At 42.3% G+C, this 22,459-nt stretch overlaps 2 protein-coding genes across 2 annotated transcripts in view; both read left to right on the plus strand.

Annotated features, from left to right (window-relative positions):
• The first annotated feature begins 2,460 nt into the window (after window positions 1–2,460).
• On the plus strand, window positions 2,461–20,772 carry p4ha1b (prolyl 4-hydroxylase, alpha polypeptide I b). Its single transcript, XM_080450185.1, has 15 exons — window positions 2,461–2,820; window positions 7,786–7,883; window positions 8,872–8,968; window positions 9,254–9,405; window positions 10,184–10,321; window positions 11,171–11,410; window positions 12,972–13,177; window positions 13,496–13,672; window positions 14,440–14,510; window positions 17,351–17,450; window positions 17,636–17,689; window positions 17,787–17,852; window positions 18,243–18,311; window positions 18,606–18,702; window positions 19,420–20,772. The coding sequence occupies exons 1-15, from the start codon at window positions 2,807–2,809 to the stop codon at window positions 19,488–19,490; spliced, it is 1,650 nt and encodes a 549-aa protein (XP_080306311.1). The 5' UTR covers window positions 2,461–2,806; the 3' UTR covers window positions 19,491–20,772.
• Window positions 20,773–21,907: 1,135 nt separating this feature from the next.
• The window catches only part of actn2b (actinin, alpha 2b), a 34,974-nt gene continuing 34,422 nt past the window's right edge, over window positions 21,908–22,459 (plus strand). The window contains exon 1 of the mRNA XM_080450208.1: window positions 21,908–22,164. Within this exon, the coding sequence (XP_080306334.1) occupies window positions 22,024–22,164 (141 nt within the window). The 5' untranslated portion in view covers window positions 21,908–22,023. The remainder of the gene's footprint in view (window positions 22,165–22,459) is intronic.

Below are 22,459 nucleotides of genomic sequence, written 5' to 3' on the forward strand. Positions count from 1 at the left end.
AGAGGTTTTTGTCAAATTGCATGTTTTTGTCAAATTGCATGATTGCACCATATGTCAGATATTGATTTATAGTTCTTTAATGAAGTTGCGATTTGACGATGGTACAGTCAACTAGCACAGAATGACAAACACACAGACAGTCTCATTACAATAGTTTGCAGGCACTTTGCAACTCAATTATTTAATAAGACGAATCGATGGTTGAAGTCACATACTAATAAAGAAGTGGAACAAAAACAGATTGGGCAATTTCTCATACTTCACATACCCAGCCGTTATTTTCCCTGGCTAAGGGGGTGACAAATTAAGAACCAAGAGGGTGATAATCTTTGGCTGATTAGTCAGCTGCCAAGGGATATTATTGCAGCTGCCCAATCAGCTAAAGTTAAGCTGTATCTTCTGCACGAATCATATGGCAACTGGCTAATCAAAGTGCCACCACATGCTGAACTGCCACTGCGTGCGACCCCACTGCTGGGTGAATTGGTAACCGCAACGCTCGCCCCAAAACACACTCGCCCCCATTTTTTTCCGCGGACTGATCGCCCCCAGCGGTTCTTGTATTCTTCAATTTGTTTTACTGAGGTTAAGGTTAGGAATGAGTTTAGGTTTAGGCAAGTTAGGGAATAAGGCTAGGTTTAGGCATAGTTTTACAGAGGTTATGTTTATGAATAAGGTTAGTTTTAGGGCATAGTTTCACTGAGGTTACGTTCAGGAGTACCTGGTGGCGACCGTTCCGTGGTCACCGGATTAGACCCGGGGCGAGTGTGTTTTGGGGAGAGCCGCCCACGAGCGTTCTTGTATTCAAGGAACTGTGTAAAACATTTACTGTACAGGAAAGGAACCAAAACACAAAGCGGAAAACCTTTAATGTCATGCATAATGGCTGCATGATCGATGGCATGGCTGGCTGTGTTTTAAGCCATCTCCCTCCCCACACCTTTGGGAAATCCCAACAGAACATAAAACAAATGCCTGGGTACGAGGCTACCATTTACCTGAACGAGATATATTACATGTATCCAACTACAGATATTTTGAATTATTATTTAGCTAATTGCACTATAGCGTAAATATTTTATATTTACTGCACAAACCAATTTCACCCTCTTCCTGTTTTGTTTGATATACCACAAATAATATTGTTTTTTATTTGCTACCTCCTCTAATGTGATGTTTTTACAGTTTTACTGAGTGGCTCTGCAGGAGTCTATCCGTCAAGAAAAGGGTGTGTTTGTGTGTGTGTGTGTGTGTGTGCACACGTGTGTATGTGTGTCTGTGTATGTCAGGAGCTAATCTTGTAAACCACTGGACCGATCAGTGCAAAAACATTTGTGCACACTGCGAGTATGCCACAGATCTAAATCCCTTTTCTCTTACATCCTAAAACATTTATTTTGTATCCAATAAACTAAAACAAGTTCTTGTATTCTTGTATTTGTTTTACTGAGGTTACGGTTAGGAATAAGTTCAGGGTTAGGCATAGTTTCACTAAGGTTTAGTTTAGGAATAAGTTTAGATTGAGGCATAGTTTTACTGAGGTTATGTTTAGAAATAAGGTTAGGTTTAGGCATAGTTTTACTGTTTAGGAATATCTGGTCGCGACCGTTTCGAGGGCGCCAGATTTGACCCAGGGCGAGTGTTCGTGTGTTCATAATTAGCACCCATTGGACAGTGTAATGTGGTCTACTTTGCAACTGTGGGCCTACAGGGCTGAGAAACACCTGTATGTCATCTGGGCTTTTGATTTAATAGCATTGTTTACTCCCATCAGCACCTCCCCCAGTGAACCCACCTATACTACCGATGCTAAATTCTTCACCTACTGTAGGAGGCCCAGGTGAAGAGCTGGAGAGGCTTCACCAAGTATGTATCTGTTACATACAGTATGCATGAGGAGGGGGAGGGGAAGGTGGTCAGGAGCTGAGATGTGGATTGGGACAGGACAGCACACTGGGAGGGACTGGCACAGGTTTAACAGCGCAACCCAGTGGCAAGCACACACACACACACACACACAACTTTGCAGTTCTACAAATCTACAAACCCTGCGTCTCCCTTTTTACACGTGCAAACTGCAAACTCTTCTCTAAAGACTGCTTCTGCCCTAATAAACAAACTAACCATCACTCTGGTTCCCAGATTGCATGCAAACAAACACGCAGGGCTTTGGATTTCCCACACTCCCATACAGTCACAGTACTTTAATGCACATCATGACATGATGTGCAGCATTGGACTGATCTAAACTATCAGACCACAAAAAAAGCAGTGAAGAACATAGCATGTTGGTACTTGCAATGCGCGGCGGCGACGGCGCTATGCGTGGGTCAGAGCCTACGGCTATCTGGCGTTAACTAACCAAAATAAGCATGCATGGTCGGGGTCGCTCCCATACACACCTCCCCCATGGCCGAGCGCAAGTCCCGAAAACTATCTGGTATAGGCTCCAACTCCTCCTTCTCCGCCAGGCCAGACAGAGTGTGTGAGATTCCGCACGTAGCATTTTTTGACTTGTGGATAAAAACCAGCCCAAACCGCCAGATGGCGAACACAACAGTTGCACCGAACCGGAGGTGAACCCGACCGGTCCCGACGTAAACGTTTAGTCTCGTATCGATCCATCCATTCAGAGGGAATAGGGATCATCATCGCGCACACAGTCACACACACACACTAGCGGACAGGTTTCACAGCGTCTGCAACTTCATGATTCCATAATCACTGCTGCCTTTACAAACCCTGATCACTGGAGTGGAGAGGATCCTGTACCGGGGCCATCATCATCAGACATCAGAGACCCAACATGTTCTCTTTTCGGTAAATGTCTATTCACAACGTATTCGGGGATGGATTAAATAGCATGCTGGTGACGTTAACGGGCCGTTTGGGTCAATTTAGCCACGGGTTCGAGTGTTTATCTAACGTCCTAAAACCAAGTTAAAAGACGTTTGAAGCCGTGCTTTGACTTGTTTTGGTGCTTTGGGACTGACCGCTGCTGCAGTCTGGAATTCCTCGATGCAGCGTGTGGGCATTGCTGCTGTATAACAGTAGCCTACTGTTGTTGTGTGGAATGTTAACTTATTTTTTTTTACATTTTAGTCTCGTATTATTAATTATACAAGGCTGTAGGCCTACTTATACTTAAAGAACAGTTCTCTAATGTTGCAGCAGTCGTAGTTTGAGTTGTGGTTCTTAGGGATAGCTCATGGTATTTAGTTTAAGCAAGTAAAAAAAAATCAATTAAGAGTTAGTGCTGTTACAAGTTACCACTTCTACTAGTTGTTAGTAAGTCAAACTACTTATTTTGTATATTGTCGTCTCATATAATACAAGGCTGTGGGCCTACTTATACTCATACTAAAGAACAATACTGAAATGTTGCAGTAGTCGTGACTTGTAGTTTGAGTTGTGGTTCTTTTAGGGATAGCTCATGGTATTAAGTTTAAGCAGAAAAAAACGTTTAGAGTTAATTCTGTTAGGAGTTACGAGTTAGGACTTATACAAACTAGTTGTTAGTAAGTCAAACGACCCCCTTTCCTGATGTTTACCCCTCTGTTCGGGTTCGGGATAATGATTAGTGATCAGTGAGTTAACCGGGGGTCGACAGTCTCCATCATGGATGGATGTATTGCAGTGTTGCCAGATTTTGTGAGAGAAATAAGCAACCAGGTATATGCATCGGCTATTTGAAAATTCCACATTATATTGCTAGAGTTTTTGAAAATAGCAGATCTACAAGCTCACAAAGCGTCGCAATGCGACTTGTAGATCTGCGACAAGCGACTTGTAGATCTGCTATTTTCAATAAAATGTGGAATATTTTTGAAACATTCTTTAACAACACAAATGCTCCCTGGGCACAAAACACTTTCATGAAAATATTTGAGACACTGGTTTAAATAATAATTTTAAAAAATGGAAGCAAGTCTAAATGAGCAAGTACATTTTAGAAACAAGCCCAAAAAAAAACCAATATTTACAAGCAACTTTACAGAAAAACAAGCCCAAAGTCGCTATAATAAGCGGACATGGCAACCCTTGATGTATTGGTCTTCATGCGTAGCATAGTTTCCCCTGCAAGGGAGGGGCGAAGACGTGGCAAGTTCTATCCAGCCACATCCTCCTCTCTGGAACTCTCTTATTCTAGAACTGTCACTCCCACAAACTTTCTTTCCTTTTATTTTCCTTTTGATAATTTTCCAGCAGTGTGACACACACACACACACACACACACACACACACACACACACACACACACACACACACACACACACACGTATCAGAGCTCAGCCAGAGTTGAAGAGCATCTTTGGCTCAGCCAGAGGCCTTCAGGACAGGAGTTAGTAGGCCTAAAGTCGCCAGTGCTTTTTTAGTAGTGTTTGAATTTGTGTGTGCCTCAGTTTAGTTGACAGTTATGGCGATAATAGGTTGTAGTATGACTTCTATATGTGGAGAAATGTGTTTGGAGAAATACAGCAATCTATCCCTAAACGTTTTGTTTTCCTGAAAATCTTAAGCTCCTGACTGACTCCTGCAGTTTACTTCTTTCAGATTCTGCACAATTATGGCTTCCTTAATCAGCAATGCAGCTAAATTGGCAGATTAAGATGTCAACATTTTGGGCGTTAGTGGCTGTCCCCCAAAACCCAGCTGTATTATAGGGTTCCATGTGTTCGATGATCGAGTACAAGTTGGTACAACATACATTGACTATAAGTCATGTCTAGTTGTAGTTAGTGATCAAACTAAACCCAGCGGTGTAGTTTCTGTGCTGTATGACAGCTGGGAGCACTTCATTAGTTCCGCAGTAGTTCACCTCAGGCCAAGGGGTAAAAAGACGACTGAACGGAATCCCCCTATATGAGGTTCAATTATCACAATTATTATGACAGGTCCAAACCTACCGCAGCCCTGTTTTTTCACTGCTGGAAAAGGTCAGGGAGAAAACTAGTTTAGGCAAATCTTGTGAAAAATATGTTCTCTAAAGGGAGGGGTTACACAAGCATGCAAATACACGCATGCATGAATGCAGCCAGTCAGACAGACTGATACACATTAATGCATGTACACACATACACTTGCTGACTCGCTCCCAATTTACTGACTGTTACGAATGTGGTATAACAACAGCCACCTCAATGGTAATCCTTACACATAAGGCTTCACAAGAGTGACAATGTAGCTGTTGGTAATCACATGTTATAACTCAATAATAACATCATCGTCTACGTGGCTTAGGCTATGACAATGTTCTTGCCTATTGGGACAGATGATCTTGGCATATGAACAAGCGTCACATCCTGCACTGTAATGTAATATCCATTTTTGCAATTTTAAATAGAATTCAGATTGAATTGACTGAATTGATTTAAAATGTTGTGTATCTGAGAGTTTAGTTTTCTGAATGTGCTCTCCATGTCTTCACTCTCTGTGACCTGAATGGAAGTGCCATATGCAGTTTTTTTTTTAATTTTCATCAAACGTGGGTCTGGCCTTGAGGCCAACTCCATCACGCAATTATTTATACAGTTGGCAGCATATCCATTCCACTATTCGCTGTGCTTGTTGAATTATTTGCTCACCTCAAATAACTCTATACAGAAAAGGTATGTTGAAAATACAGGGTGAAGTGTATTATCAAACTGCATTCTACTGAATATCATCTATATGGGTTATATGGTCTTCCCCAGTGCACTGACCACAATATCCTTTCAAGCCTCCTGACTAATAAGCTGTTTGTTTTCAGTCCAGAGATAATTTCTATTTGTGAATGAAGCCTCCTCCGCCCAGACGTTAACCCTGCCATTTCCTGCCCTCCTGTTTTCTGCCCTTCATGCAACCCCAAACCTCCCCCTTCTCTCAAACCGGGTTGTAATAAATACAGCTGTGTTTCTCGAAGCAAGTTAGGCTACCTAGTACCTACTGCCCACTGTGTGTAACATATGAACCTATGCACACACACACACACACACACACACACACACACACACACACACACACACACACACACACACACACACACACACACACACACACACACACACACACACACACACACACACACACAGAGTGAATTGAGGTATTGTAGCCATATCTTGGTCAGTCGCTACTAGCATCAATCGAAAGAGAAGATGGCAAGAAGGAGTACAGGGAGAGTAAAGTGCTAGGGCATCAGGGGGAGTCTGAAAAGGTGAGTATTCAGATTACGGTGTAAAATTAAGAGTGAGTTTGCAGTTCTGACTGCAATGGGGAGTTTTTTCCACAATTCGGGAGCCAGGGGGGGAGAAGAGTCTAGGACTTGTGGAGCGGTGTCCAGTGTATTTTAGGGAAGGCTCAGTCAGCATTCCTGTGTTAGCTGATCTAAGTGAACGGGAGGGGTTAACACACGCACCTCTGTCTGTCTGTCTGTCTGTCTGTCTGTCTGTCTGTCTGTCTGTCTGTCTGTCTGTCTGTCTGTCTGTCTGTCTGTCTGTCTGTCTGTCTGTCTGTCTGTCTGTCTGTCTCCTCTCTGTGTCTCTCTGTGTATCTCTCTCTCTCTCTCTCTCTCTGTCTCTCTCTCGCTCTCTTTCTCTCTCTCTCTCTCTCTGTTAGCATAATGCATAAAGACTCAAACCAGGCACAGTGGTCACCACCAACGAGTTATATTTGGCCTAGTATGGTGGGTGGAAGCTTGTGGTTCTTTACGGATTATGGATAGCATCACATTTTGGGTTAGGGTTAGGGTTTTTTATTTTTTCCCCCTAACTGTTTACTATTTTCCCTCTGCTTTCTGTGGAAGCTTCTAGCTGTCTCACATACGTACATTGACATGGCTTCTGCTGCCTTGTGTGGTAGTCTTCCTTCATCTACACATCTACATCTACATGTTTCAACTTGCCTCAGAATGGCCAAAGCAGAGGACAGAAGCAGCTTAGGGCTGAGAGGTCAGACACTGTTGATGTGTTGGTAGAGAGAGCCACATCAGACAGACTAGGCCTCAGTGACTGTCTTTGCCTGTTTGTCTGATTCTGACAATAACATAAACCTGTTTAGGGGTCCTGGGGGGGGTTCTAGGGGTTCCCCAGGAAAATTAGTTAATAGCGTCATATTTTATACTTTGGTTGTTCTGTTACGAAAATAGCGTACATTTATTTTTATAATTTTGAATTTTGTAACAAGTCTTCTCTTCTGGGGATCCTGACTCCCTGGCACAAAATATTTTCAGATGGGGGTCCACAGCCTAATACATATTAATTTGGGGGTCCTTTTTTTTTTTTTTTTTTTTTTTCTTAAATTTTTTATCCCGCGATTTTTGTAACCCATTTTTTTTCACCCGGTGCCAATTTCCTAAGTGATCCTGGGCGCTACACCAGCCCTACACCAGCACTACACCAGTCCCCCTCAGTAGGGAGGCCAGGGCCGAGCTCATGCTTCCTTCAATGCATGAGAGCCAACTGACCTTCTTGTCACCTGACAGGGGGGAGTTTCCCTGGTAGGACGTAGCGCGTGGAAGGAACACGTTATTCCAACCAGTTCCCTTCCCCTCCATCAGGCGCCCCGGCTGTCATGGGGGAGGCGGTATAGCGACCAGGATTACTACATGTTTTTGTGAGGGTATTAACTACCCTAGGAGACACGGGGAGAACATGCAAACTCCACACAGATTTGGGGGTCCTTGACATGAAAAAGTTTGAGAACCACTGGGAACGTTGCAATGATTTGATCAATGCAGTAAGCATTCACGCAAGGTGCACCCAAGGCCTTGATTTTTTTGACCGCTTTCTCTCTTTTTGTAACTCCTAGCATTTCCAAGATGGCGTTGCAGTGTTCGTGGTGCTTCCTGTTGCTGAGCTGCCTCCTACAGTCTCTCTCGGGCGAGAAAGACTTCTACACTTCCATCGGTAAGACTGCATGAAGACCTGTGAAATATGTGACTTGTTTGTCTGTCATCATCTCTGTTTTGAATTCTAGCCACATTCTTCCTCAAAGCTACGATCTTAAAATAATCAACTCCTCTAATGATCCTATACAGCTTGTCAAAAAATAAAAATAATAATAAGGAAATAGAAAACCTAATTTAAATCTATTATCTATTTAGCCTTTTATTTGATCTTCTTGTTGCATTCTCAATCACTCCAACACGTCAAAGTTATACTGTTATACTGTACAGATGTTTTTTTCAGTTGTAAAATGTAAAAGGTGTTGGAACCAATGCTGTACAGCCTTTTAACGATGTTCCATAGGAAGGATCATACATCACAGCAGCACTGATAATATGTTGTGGTTGTGATATTGTCAGATAGTCTTGTTTTGTTACACAATTTTTTTTTACATGTGATCTTGTCTATTAGTGTTATTCATACACCCTTCATGACACATGTACTGTAACAGTGCGCTCATAGAGTTGACATTTATTTTCCCAAGAGACTCTAATTTGACAGATTCTAATTTGAGTTGGGATTCTATTGTCGATCCCCCTACAATGTAGTCCCTGTTGTAATTATCATTATTAATTATATATAAATAACAAACAAAAAACACTTCATACATGATGGCCTATCTCACTGTGTTCTCTTGTTTTTGAGTACCTCATAATATATAATGTATTAGTCTTGGGATACTTTAAATGTGAATATGTTTAGTGCTATTTGGATTCAGGGATGGGTTTATTTTATGCAAAGCCAGCCAATTGATGAGTTGAGTTGACTGTTGTGACCTCACTTGCCCTATTGGGGTTAGCCTATCAGTGTGTAGATGGTGACCTATATAAACGTATTTGTGTATGCCCATTCCCATGTACAGTATATGAATAAAAAAAGAATACACCAAGCTTTTTCAACATCACCAGTGTGCAGACTCTATTCTCTTTTGTGATATTCCCTCCCTCAGGTCAGATGACTGATCTGCTATACACTGAAAAGGACCTGGTCACCTCATTGAAGGACTACATCAGAGCAGAAGAGAGCAAACTGGAGCAGATTAAACGGTCAGTTCACGCACGCACGCACTCATACACACACTCATACACACACTCATACACACGCATGCGTGTGCGCACACACACACACACACACACACACACACACACACACACACACACACACACACACACACACACACACACACACACACACACACACACACACACACACACACACACACACACACACACACACACACACACACACACACAGATAAAGGAGCTACATTGCTTCAGGATTTATTAAGCAAATTCAAGCATTGGCACTGACTGTGTTCTGTTGTGTGTCAGGTGGGCTGACAAGCTGGATTCGCTATCAGCCACTGCCACACAGGACCCAGAGGGCTTCCTGGGACACCCGGTCAACGCCTTCAAACTGATGAAGAGGCTGAACACAGAGTGGGGTGACCTGGAGAGCCTGGTACTCAAAGACACCACAGACGGTAAAGATGTGACAGGGGCACACCTGGATCAGATAAGAACGCTGAAATAAATAAATAAATTAAATTAAATAAAAAGACAAAACAAAACATAGACAATATATAAGCTCACAACTTGTTGCATAAATCGGTTATTAACGACAAAGCCCATAGGGTTTAAGTGATTAAACTGAATGGGGTACCATGTGGGTTGGGCGGCCATAGCGGATAGTGTGATAATTTCCAGGAAGTTTAAAGAATCACAGGAAAGTATCTCACTCAAAGTCAGTTTATAATGGTTTTCTGTGTTTGACTTTACTTGACGCAATAAGAATTGTCCTGATGCAGGACACCCCATCTACTGTAGTACACCAAGGAGATTAAAGTAAACCCAGGTTTAGCCCCAACAATCTATGTCATAAAATACTCTTCTGAAATGGAATGATGTTGGGATTGTGGAACACATCTCATTGACACTCAAGCAGATCTATTACTAGTGCTTGTACTTGTAAGGGGAAATCTCTCTATATATTTCTTGTAGTTGTCTCAGGAGTGAAAGTTTGAGAATGTATAATCCTCATATCAGGGTACATTTATTGTCTATTGTCATCAAGGTTGAATGTTGCTCAGAATTCATTTATACTTTGTCTCATGACCATGTCAAGGGTTGTTTGACCATAAAAGACCTTTATTTAATACACTTTTTGTTGAGCGAAATATTAAGTCTTAATTTATGTCTAAATTAAGACTTAATATTTCTTTGTCACTTCCTAAATTGTTCTCATCTCTCTTTCACTTCCAGGTTTCATTTCCAATCTGACCGTTCAGAGACAGCACTTCCCCACAGAAGATGACCAGACGGGGGCTGCCAAGGCTTTGCTCCGTCTGCAAGATACTTACAGATTGGACACCAACACAATCTCCATTGGAGACCTGCCTGGTGAGGAACCAAGTTGTTTCCACATTTATAATAAAAACACAATTTGACAGGATTTGTTGCGAACGCGGAAGCGCCTCCGACCAAGTGGAGCTTACTATGTCACTCTGCCTGGGTTGTGTGTGTGTCCGTGTGTGTCTCCGTCTGTGTCTCTGTGTTCAGCTCTCATTGGCTGCATGCACCCATGTGACTCACGCTCTCATTGCCTGCCTGCCCCTGGGTGACATGACTCACATGCGTGCACTGCCTGTAAGCAGCCACCCGAGTGCGCCAGAGTGCAGGAATTTAATGCTCTGACACACACACACACACACACACACACACACACACACACACACACACACACACACACACACACACACACACACACACACACACACACACACACACACACTGTCAATGTTCTCTCTCCATCACAGTGAAATAACACGGATTACAAGTCCGTAAATACACAATATTTTCGAGCTGCGTTCGCTTCCAGCGTTCGCGCGTCTTACTTGTAATAAGTCAGCTCTATAAATGAAGCTTGTTACACAAGCTACGGGCAGCCGTAGGGGAGTCAGTAGAGAGGCCGTTGGGAATCAGACACATAGACGGAGTAGGGGAGGCAAACCGGCGAGCTAAGTGTCCCTGAGCAAGACACTTAACACCTAACTGCTCCCAAGGTGCCGTATTATTGCCAACACCGGGCAAGCTGATCATTGCGCCACATCTTTCACTCCTTCTTATTATTACAAGTTCCAGTTTCTTTGATATTGCCACCTAAAATAAAACTTTCCTGCAGCTTTTTTTGGACTGATATGATATTTCTGTTCTATTCTCTTACCCCTCCTGTATAATGTTTCACTCTAGGAGTGACATACAAAAGCCCCATGACCGTGGAGGACTGCTATGAGCTGGGTAAGATTGCCTACTCGGAGGTGGATTACTACCACACAGAGCTGTGGATGACTCAGGCCTTGAGGCAACTGGACCAAGGGGAGGAGTCCACCACAGACAAGGTCACAGTGTTGGACTACCTCAGCTACTCCATCTACCAGCAGGGGGACATAGATCGGGCCTTAGAATACACCAAGAGACTCCTCATACTTGGTGAGTGCGTGTGCGTGTGTGTGTGTGTGTGTGTGTGTGTGTGTGTGCGTGTGCGTGTGCGTGTGCGTGTGCGCGCGCGCGTGTGTGTGTGTGTGTGTGTGTGTGTGTGTGTGACTGACTCTCTCTCTCTCTATCGCCACCCCCCAAATCTTGGAATGCGACAACGAAATACCAATAGAATGCTGCCGCAATTGTTTCTCCCCCTTCTTTATCTCTCTGTTCCATCTCTATTTGTCTTCCCACTTTCCCATTGCATTTGGTCCCTTAGTTCCTCTCATATCTGTATTCTAATAAGGTTACATTTTTTTATTTTTACAAAGTTGTTATGGAAAGACATGAAGCTGGGGAGACGGTAGAATAGTGAATAGAGCACTGAAAGTAGAAGGAGAAGGAGATCTACAGCGTAGTACAGAGAATCCTTTAAGTTGAAGCAGAGCGACAAAATGCAATCTGAGATGGACAATGTAAGTCCCCCCTATGTGAAGCACCTTTGAAAAACAAATTTCAGGCCCTAATGATGGTCAGGACTGCAACTATATTGATTATTTTGATATTCAAGGTTAGACAACGCATAATTTCCCACATTTCCCTTCTTAGTGCTGTGTATATTAATTAGAGGTGGGCTGCCATTGGAGCATGCACGCCCGCACAGCCATTCGCAGTTTTCGCACCTCGCTAACAAAACCTGCCGATCGCCGCCGAGTGTCACAGCGTGAATGAACAGGGATGACCGACCTGGTTGGATGCATATCAATGGTCCATTGTGTGAGCTGCTAAGTAGTACTGTAGGTGTCAGATGTTCTGTCTGAAGCAGTCAAAAGAGTTGGATAACAGTGGCTGATGGATTCATGAACTCATTAAATTACAGAGGTGACGTCTGCAACACTAAAGTTTCCCCATTATGCAAGTAAATAGAATACAATTCTTGATGTACAGTATATTGTGGGTTATTAAATAGGCCTAAATATTAAAGAGGTTATTTGAAGTGGCGATCGCTCACGTGCGTGTGTACGCGCATGCACACGACGTAGCGCTCCACTAGCAAAAAATCCACAGCACACCTCTGATATTAATGATTCGGGAACTTCTCATCATGCTACTCATGCCTCCATCTGTCTTTCCAGTTTTCTGTAACTATACTGTAACAAATGCAATCTAAAAAGATCTTTATCAGTATCTGTCCTGATTTTGTTCTGCTGAACTCAGAACTTTGCATGAGTGGAGACTGGGAGGTCTTTATCTTCCAGGTGCATGTAGAAAATACTGTCCCTACCCCACACATATGTTAGTGCATTGCAGGGCTACTCTGGGAGATTCTGTTGTTGGTATAGCCCCATTCCATATTCTAACATTATCAGGGTAAAAATTGGTTGTGCATCGATAGTGAGTTTAATGCATCCTGTCGCAGGAAGCGTACCTTGCAACATCAATGCTAAGAGAGTGTCTCTCACAGTTGTTCTCTTTATCAAGAGAATCACTTTGTGCTTGCTTGTTTAGGAGCCTTTTGTATTCAATCAAACATTTTGTTTCACTTCTTCTATATAACTGCTTGTCTCTCTAGACCCAGAGCACCAGCGCGCCCAGGGCAACCTGAAGTACTTTGAGTTCCAGCTGGAGAAGCAGTTGAAGGACGAAACTCCAAAGGAAAAAGAGGAGCGACAGAAGAGAGAAATAAGCGAGAAGAAGCCTAAAAAGAAAGCCTTCAAGGAACCCCTTCCGGAAAGGAAGAAGTACGAGATGCTTTGTCGAGGAGAGGGAATCAAAATGGTGAGGACTGCAGGCAGATTCACTTAGATACACAGGGTCAATTAGTTAAATCAACACCCCAGATTTTACTATGCATACAACTGCACACTTGCATGAGATGCTGGCTTGCTTCCATTCAGTACATAATCCATAGTCAGTCAGTTTGGTCCTAAACCGACATAAACATCGTACAGATGCTGCCACAGGTTATCGGCTACTAAATAGCTACTTCCCCCAGACAGTCAGGCTTATGAATGACCAGATCAGGAAAAAAACGTAACAAACTCCGGAAATGTTAACTTTCAGCTCATTTTAACTCTTGGTTGGTAATCCCCACAGACTCCCCGCAGACAGAGCCGGCTGTTCTGCCGTTACCATGACAACAACCGCAACCCCCACTACGTGCTGTCGCCGGTCAAACAGGAAGATGAGTGGGATCGTCCCTACATTGTCCGCTACCATGACATTATCTCTCACAGTGAGATACAGAAGGTCAAGGAGCTGGCCCTGCCTAGAGTAAGGAACCCCCTTACTCCCAGACCTTATATACATACATTTTGTATGCATGTATTATATTATATGTCTGCAGTGTTTCCAACATGGTTATTATAGTTTTAACTTTGTTTTAATTTTTGTTTCAATTACACTTAATATTTGTGTGTACTTTTGTGTGTTATTTCTCATAGTGTTTTCTCAGTTTTGTTGTGTTATAGTCTGGTTTTAGTTAAGTGAAGGCGGTTTCTCACTTTACATCTAGTACTGTTTTACAATGCTATAAATGATAGTTTACATACTCATACTTTACATACTCATACTCAAGGTATTGCCAGTTATCTAGATAATAACTAGATAGACCGTGGAAGTTATGCAACTTTCACAAATTGGCATTTCAGTCTCAAGCCATGGCTTGTGACGGCGAATTGCATGCCTGCAAGATTAGCTGCAGACTGAAACACAGCCACACAGGGCGGAAAAACATGAATCTCCTGGCAGAGATCCGTCCACTCAACTGAATTTAAAAAATAATCCCAGATCATATACATTTTTATTTGACCTAATGTTGTGGTAGAGAAATATAGTTTTGGTTTAGTTAGACGCTCCATTCATAAACAAGTGGAATTAGAAGTGGTATTTCAAAATAAGCCATGCTGGTTGAGATGATCCTGCCGGTTTTGATTGCTACCACACATGCACACACACACACATGCACACACACATACACAGACATAGGCATGTCTGTGCGGGTATGTGTGTGGGTATAAATCATGTCCCTGGCTCCACAGCTGCGCAGGGCGACCATCTCCAACCCTATAACTGGAGTGCTGGAGACTGCCCCGTATCGGATCAGCAAGAGGTAAACCACAAGCCAGGAGACACTGTGGAGGTAGCAGGGGGGAGGAGGGAGGAGAGGAGAGGAGAGGAAATGCACGCCGGTGTCACACAGCACCGATAGTAGATGGTCTATTTTTGGTGTGTGACACAGGTGCACATCTATGTATAAAACATGCATAAGTCCATCTCCTTTTTCCTTCCTCCATTCACCTGTCTCACCTTGTTCCTGGCCTTCGCAGTCCTTCCACCATTCCTCCATCCGTCTCTCTACCTTCGTCGTATCATTTAGTCCTGAAGACTACTGAGCAGAAACACAAAACACAAAACTGGGATGCAAATTTACAAATTGGTGCCGCAAGAGCATTCTTAATCAAGGGCTCATACACCTACATTTAGTGGAGATTGATTATGTGCACCCATTGTTGCCGTAATTCTGATGACATTCATACCTTATCGGCACGACTGTTTACAGTTTTTGTTCAGAAGTCAGTGGAAAGGTAACACTACAAAGGGTGAAGGGTGGTGGAAGAAGAGGTGTTCATTTTTCTGCTGCTAGTAATTAACATAGTTTCTTTTAGTCCTGGATTTCATCGAGGATCTCGCCTTTAGAAACGCTCTCCTCCTTGACATTAACATTGAACACAAGTGACCAGATCTGCTTCTTTTTTCTCTCTCCTCTCTGTCTGTCTCTTCTCCTCCTCTCACTTTCATTTCCTTCATTTTTGTTCTTGTTCTCGCCGTCTGTGTCCTTGTGCCGCGGGGGGATAGTTAAGGCGTGCCACGGTGCATGATCCACAAACTGGAAAACTCACCACAGCCCATTACAGAGTCTCCAAGAGGTAAGGGGTCAAATGTCACTCACTGTGTTTGACTACAAGGCCTTCCCATCCTCGTCCATCCATCCTTGTATTTCCTGGTCATACCTGTAACCGCCAAACACCGTGGAAAAATTAACATTTCAGTACGCACATGGAAAACCAACACAATGGGTTGTATAAAACTGAGTTTAAACCATTGTTTATAAGCTTTCCTCTAGAACCCTGGATACACCCAAGACATGTAGTTTAAACTGAAGCATTGCAGCAGGGGTTCCATGTGCAGCTGAAAGTTTTCACTCTTCCGTTGTAACCCTATGACTCGAGGATTTTAATTCAAGGTCATGAGTTGAAGGTCTCTTTTCCTCTCTCCAAAAGCCTGGCCCAAGTTATGTGGGAGTCACAACAAAAAGGATCTTCATGGTCCTTTCCTCTGTGCTGTTCCCTGGAATGAATATGTCCATCGCCTAGGCTCATAATCTGATGGATGAGCGCATTGTGGCTGCTCTGGTTGTACTCTATGCTTCTGCCACTTCCCTGAACATGGATCCGTGTGCTTTCTGGGACACACCTATGCACGCCACTGACTGACACATGTGCACATGAACGCTGAGGCACACAAGTGCCACAAGAGTGTGTGTGCCACGTTCTCTATCCAATCTCTTCTTCTTTATCTAAAGAAGGCACCCCCTTGTGGAAGCTATCTATTACTGCTTAAATCTCCTAACAGCTTCACAGAGACATGTTAAACCTAAATAACATTGTCTTGCATCCAAACCCCCAGTGTCTTTGGTTTTAGCATCCCTGCTTATTACTCTTGAGTATGTGTAGCATCCCTGCTTATTACTCGGTGTGTGTGTGTGTGTGTGTGTGTGTGTGTGTGTGTGTGTGTGTGTGTGTGTGTGTGTGTGTGTGTGTGTGTGTGTGTGTGTGTGTGTGTGTGTGTGTGTGTGTGTGTGTGTGTGTGTGTGTGTGTGTGTGTGTGTGTGTGTGTGTGTGTGTGACATTGGTTTCAATGGTTGTGGGTGTTGTACAGTATGTGTCAGCTGATGTGTGAGCGTAGATGAGATGAACTCGGAAGGGAAGGAAGTTTTCTGACTGACTGAACAGTCACTGTAGGAGCCCAATTATTGTTGTGGGAATTTCAGGATTGGTGAACTATTTTGCCACATGTAGCCCCTTAATCCCTTTTGATTTATGTTTGACACTCTCCCAATATTCTTTTTTGTATAAATCAGATTGACAAAAGACAAACATAGGCACTTATCACGGGAAGTTAATAATAATCTTATAACACAAATAGGAACCATCTGATTGGCTGAGACTGTCTTAAAAGGCAAGAATGTAGCCAGTTAAAAGAGCAGATGCTCTGAATTTATTCCACAGCAGTAAAGCTGAGCTTTTCTTGAGCCATGACTTCTGCTCGATTTAGCCCTGAAACTGTTCTCCATTTTATGTAGTGTAGCCTAAGGAATCTTATGATGTGGTCTGAATCTGCAGAAGCAAATACTTCACCTTTTAATAGATTATATGACTGAATTCATTGCCATGCATTGTCATCGCCTGGCCAAGAGAGACCCGCCCTGTTTTATGGGGGTGTTGAGTCAGAGTGGGTCAGCTAAACTTGATGAAAGGCTGTAGTGTGCATAGAGGTCAATTCACAAAAAACACGTTTATTACATTCACTGCTTTAGTCCTCAACAAGACCCTTGTGACCTGGCTAACGTCCTGGGAATCATTCATAGACTCAAATGCACACGTGGAGAAACAACTTAACTTCCTTAGCCAATCTCTATACCCTGAGCTGATTGGAGATTCTGAATCTTGGGCTATCTTGTTAATATTCTCTCCTAAAGTGTTTTCACCTCTTCTCTTTATTCTCTTTGTCACCTGATCCTAAGGTATGAATGTTCCTTGCTACTGAGCTTTCAGTTAAACTATTTTCAGCATGAAATTCCCTTGACTGACTCTTAATCCTTACAAGTCTTTACTGCCATCTTGTGGACATGTAATCACATCACACTAACTTCTCAACTGATGTCTGCAGTGCTTGGCTGACCACCTATGAGGATCCATTGATTGAAATAATTAATCAAAGAATTGAGGACCTGACAGGACTGGAGATGGACACAGCAGAAGAACTTCAGGTTTGTTTGAAGATCATGTTTATGTGCTATGTTTTGGTTGTTGAACCCATATAACTTGTTTATGGTGTGTGTCAGTTAATCTTTAAAGGTTTGTTTAGTTTATTCCTACAAATTCCTTATTTGAATATCATGTCATCACCATCAAGGTTGTCATTCTTTTTTTTTCATCTTACCCTCTTCTGCAGGTTGCAAATTACGGTGTTGGAGGTCAATATGAACCTCACTTTGACTTCGGAAGGGTAAGACCTTTGAAATGCCACACAGGAATTGTCTTGGTAACATTTCTCATGAGACTTAAAGTATGACATTTTCCTGTTGTTGCCTCTGTCTCTACAGAAAGATGAGCCAGATGCTTTTAAAGAACTGGGCACTGGGAACCGCATAGCAACATGGCTCTTCTATGTGAGTGCTTTGTGCTTTCCCTCAGTTAATGTCACTTTATATTTTTTTTAAAATTCATTTCTGTTTTGACTGAGATTCACAGTCATGCTAATTAACATGGTAATTTGTAATATATAGTTTTGGGACATCATAAATATCTGTAAAACTTTGGAAGAGTCCTGGAAATGTTGAAAAGACCTGAAATGATCACACACATTCTTCAAGTTGTAACCATTATCTTTCCATTATTATAGCATTTGTGATTCATACATGCAGAAATAGAATCTTTCAGTCAAAAGGAGTCTGAATCCTGGTAATACTTTCCTGAAGACAAAGAATGTGATGGTAACGATGGAAACACTGGTGTGATATTCCTGTCTCACGTTTTGCATCTCTGTCCCTGTGTCGTAGATGAGTGACGTAGCAGCAGGTGGCGCCACAGTATTCCCAGATGTAGGAGCTGTAGTATGGCCCAAAAAGGTAGGCTACCCTTCTGCTTACTGTTACAGTGTACCATCTATTACCATGTATATATCTTTTTCTTTTAATTCATTCATTGTCCCTTTGGGCGTAAGCCCTTTTGGAGAATGTCACAAGCCGACACACGCACGCACGCACGCACGCACACGCACACGCACACGCACACGCACACGCACACACACACACAGTACATGTATGGCTATTTGGGGGTTCTTGTCATGGCAAAGTTTGGGAACGCCTGAAAAATTGCCCCACTAACCTCTGCCACTTGGAACCTCTGCCACTTGATTTTAGGGTTCTGCAGTTTTCTGGTACAACCTGTTTCCCAGCGGAGAGGGAGACTACAGCACGCGACATGCAGCCTGCCCAGTGCTGGTGGGAAATAAGTGGGGTGAGTGAGTCTCGCTTGTTTTCTGCTTCTCCATAAAGCAGTGGTCCCTAAACGGTGTTCCGAGGGGTTTTGTGACAACCACACATTATTATTGCAAATTATATACAATAATACAAAAGATTATGACATGTACTATATCAGTACTGGGTGACAATTTTAATTACACTTAATTACTTTGGGGGGATATACACACTGACGGCACATCGTGATGTGATGTGTTGTGAGTTATGCACATTTTGGTATGAATACATTGTGTCATAGGATTTTGACTTGCCCATTGGTGTGCCATGGGCACAAAAGGTTAGAAAATAACTGAGAACCCCAATAAAATGTGTTTGAATGGACCTAGGTAAAACTACCTTTAGGTACAGCTTCATAAGCCAGGTATCTTTTACAGCACAGATGTTGCTGTTAGTCTCTCTAAAACCTCATGGTCAAGGTATTTTATAGTGTCATGCGATTGTAAATCCTGGCATTGGGTTTATGTCAAATCTGTTGATTTGCCATTACAGGTAATAATACATAACTCAAGGGCTAGAATAGGATTCTAATAATGACCTTATTAAATGAGCCACGCAAAGTGAGTGCCAAACTATACGTAAATGAGTCTGTCTGTCTGTGTATGTCACTCTGTCTGCAAATGTGTCCACCAGAGGTTGCTGGAAACACAGCTAAACTATGCACGCCTCTAGTTTTAAAATGTCTATTTGCTTTCAGTATCAAACAAGTGGATCCACGAACGAGGCCAGGAATGGAGACGACCTTGTAGCCTGAGCGAGTCTGACTGATAAAAGGGGATTCCCCTGTTCCTTCACACACTCCTGTTGTACAACTCTTCCTTCCCTGTGAAGCAAAGAACACTGCTGATGACAAATCATTTATGGGGTCCAAATGGCTTTCCACAGCAAATCCATTGCCTGCTCCATTCCCAATGCGTGTGTTCTGAGCCCAGAGACTGTTGGGGTTGATGTCTAGCCTCTGGACAGTATTAATATTGCTCTGATTGATAGTTTGTTCTTAATGTTGTTAGAGGAATGCCATGCATAAACTCTTGATCGCCCCTCCCTCAAGTCTTTATTATTTGCACTCTGTATGAACTTTTGCTCAGTGCTAAAGTAACCAAGAAGTACCCTAACTCTGAACCATAAAAGGATTGCTCAGTTTGTCAGATTCACGATATGCCAGGGTTCCTTTCAATCAATCCAATTAGCATTTGGTGTAGATTTAGGAAAAGTTGCTAGTATCTTTTAGCAATGCTAGTGAAGGATATTGATGCTGAAAATCAATGTATGTCAAATTACATGCAGCATCTTCAAACCAGCTCACCAATGTTTCCCCTAGAGCTAACTATTCAGACAAATGCAAATATGTCTTTTTGGAAATCAGAAGTTGTGCTCATTGACTTTCACTCACTTTGCTAACAATTGCAGAGAAATCCTGAGCTATCTGTTTAGTCATTGGTAGCCTGGTATGGGTATAGCAACATTTTGCTACAATGTTATAATTCACTTTGGCTGTTACTAAAACTTTCATTGGAAAAAGTCAGGTTTCATTATTTTTGATTAATAGGTGATCACCAAAGTTTAGATCTATGTAATACATTGTTAAATGTTGGTCTGCCTCAAAGCTATAACTCACAAGAAAACAATGGTTACTAACGTATTCTAATACATATACACTCAAACATGCATGGGTGCCTGTACACTGGCACTCCTGCATGTCGCATTGACACTCCAGTGTTTTATATTGTCAAATTATTTATCATAACTTTTACCCAGGCGTTCATTAGATTTCAAAGAACATACACAAAGTGTTTATTTTACTTTATTTTTGTATCCTCTGTACAATAACATTATTCAAGCAGTCTTGAAAAATGTTTTAGTTATTTGGAGCTTGAGTGTTGGCTTAGCTACCAAAGAAACTGTGGAGCCAAAGAATGTGTGGTGATTTTTTAAGGGTCCAATGATTAATTTATATTTCAAAAACCCATTTTATGTTGGATTTTGCCTTATATGAAAGTCTTGAAATGTTTGTTTTCTACAAATAAAGTCTGTTTCATTGATGAGTTAATATGCTTTAAGCTACTTTGCCGCTGTGTGCATAGTTCATGTGAGTGTGCTTGTATGTGTGTATGTTGAGCCTAATCTATAGTATACTTCATCCGACCTACCTATGACATCATGAAGTGTTTATACTTGGAAAAAGTCATTTTCGGTGTGCGAAACCTGGAGGGCCCCCACATGATTTTGAGGGGGTCCCCAGATGACAGTGAAGTGACAATTTAAGGACTTTTTTAATACCTAAAAAAAGTAAGAAAAAAATAAAGAAAATGTCCATTTATTACTACATCAAAAGTAATTAATAAACAATAAAAACTGGTCAAACATTGGCCAAATTGTCAAATAATATAAGAAAGAGGCAAAATGTGTGAATATAACTTTTCTCAATATTTATCTGTGGAATCAGTCAAACTAAATGTAATGCCTCAACTCCTACAATTCCAAGTGCTTGTCAGGGTGGGGGGGGGGGACCCCAGTTCAAATATGATTATTTTGGGGGGTCGTGGCCTGAAAAGGTTGAGAACCACTGCTTTAAAGGAGTTGTTCACCCCAAAAAGTATTTTCTATCAATTAAACACCCCATGAAGATTTGAATTCCAATAATTTGATGACTGGCGAATTAATTGACCTCGATTTGAGTCTTCTACCGCGACAACCCCGGCCATCAAATTATTGGCTTAGGAATGCGACAAAAAAAAAAATCCATGAATTCAAGGCTTCATGGTTTGTGTAATTGATAGAAAATATGTCATTTTTTGGGGTGAACTACTCCTTTAAGTACATTGTGATACCAACTACTTTTGTACTTTTACTCAAGTAAATTTAGAATTCTGGACTTTTAAGTGTAAAAAAAACACCCCAAGTATATACTTAACTTAAGTAAAAAATATGAGTAGCCTACTTTTTCCACCACTGTGTGTAGGCTACTGTATCAGAGCTCTGCACTGTGTCTCTGTTTACCACAGAGCCCACACTCAGCCGAGACGCACACACACTGCATACATGTGGAGACTTGTGGAGAGAGAGAGTCACGTGACTAGCCAGTACTTAATTGATACGATCGCTGGTCTCGCTGTGGCAACCGGTCCAGACGTCTGACGGGGAGGGCAAGGGCAAGGGTGAAAGAGAGCGAAAGAGAGAGAGAGACGAGATCAGAAACAAGAGGACAAGTAACATTCTGTTCACTACATTTGAAGTAATTAAGCTGAACGTCCAGCACAAAGGGGATCCAGAGAGGGCTTGATTGAGATTTTGGGAGACAATGATGATGGCCCAGATGGAGACAACGGTGCTTTATGATAACGGCTACGTCTACGATTCAGAGGACATCTACATGCTGCAGGAGGATGAATGGGACAGAGACCTGCTGCTGGACCCTGCCTGGGAGAAACAGCAGAGGAAAGTAAGTCCAATAAAAGCGACAGAATAGCGCGTTGTAACGACCAAATACCCAATTACCTAGGCCAGGGGTCTTCAACAGGGGGTCCGTGACCTGAGTTACTACAGGCCAGGGGGACATGAGTTACTACACTACACTACCACTTTAATGTTTGTGTGATAGGAACTTTGTTTTTACATTAACCACTTGAACCCTAGAATTCCTTTTCTGAGGGAAACATTAGCCGAAAATAGCAGATCTACAAGCTCACAAGTTCACCGCCTTGCAGAAGAGGTTAGGTGTTGGGGTAAAAAAGAGT

The sequence above is a fragment of the Gymnoscopelus braueri genome, assembly GCF_963280865.1.
Source record: "Gymnoscopelus braueri genome assembly, chromosome: 14".
In the NCBI taxonomy this organism is placed as follows: domain Eukaryota; kingdom Metazoa; phylum Chordata; class Actinopteri; order Myctophiformes; family Myctophidae; genus Gymnoscopelus; species Gymnoscopelus braueri.

What these genes read in the sequence shown, in the direction of transcription:
- p4ha1b (XM_080450185.1), top strand. An exon ending in CTCACTTTGACTTCGGAAGG is followed by an intron (nt 17,690 to 17,786) that starts GTAAGACCTTTG and finishes CTGTCTCTACAG; the next exon opens with AAAGATGAGCCAGATGCTTT. An exon ending in CTGTAGTATGGCCCAAAAAG is followed by an intron (nt 18,312 to 18,605) that starts GTAGGCTACCCT and finishes ACTTGATTTTAG; the next exon opens with GGTTCTGCAGTTTTCTGGTA.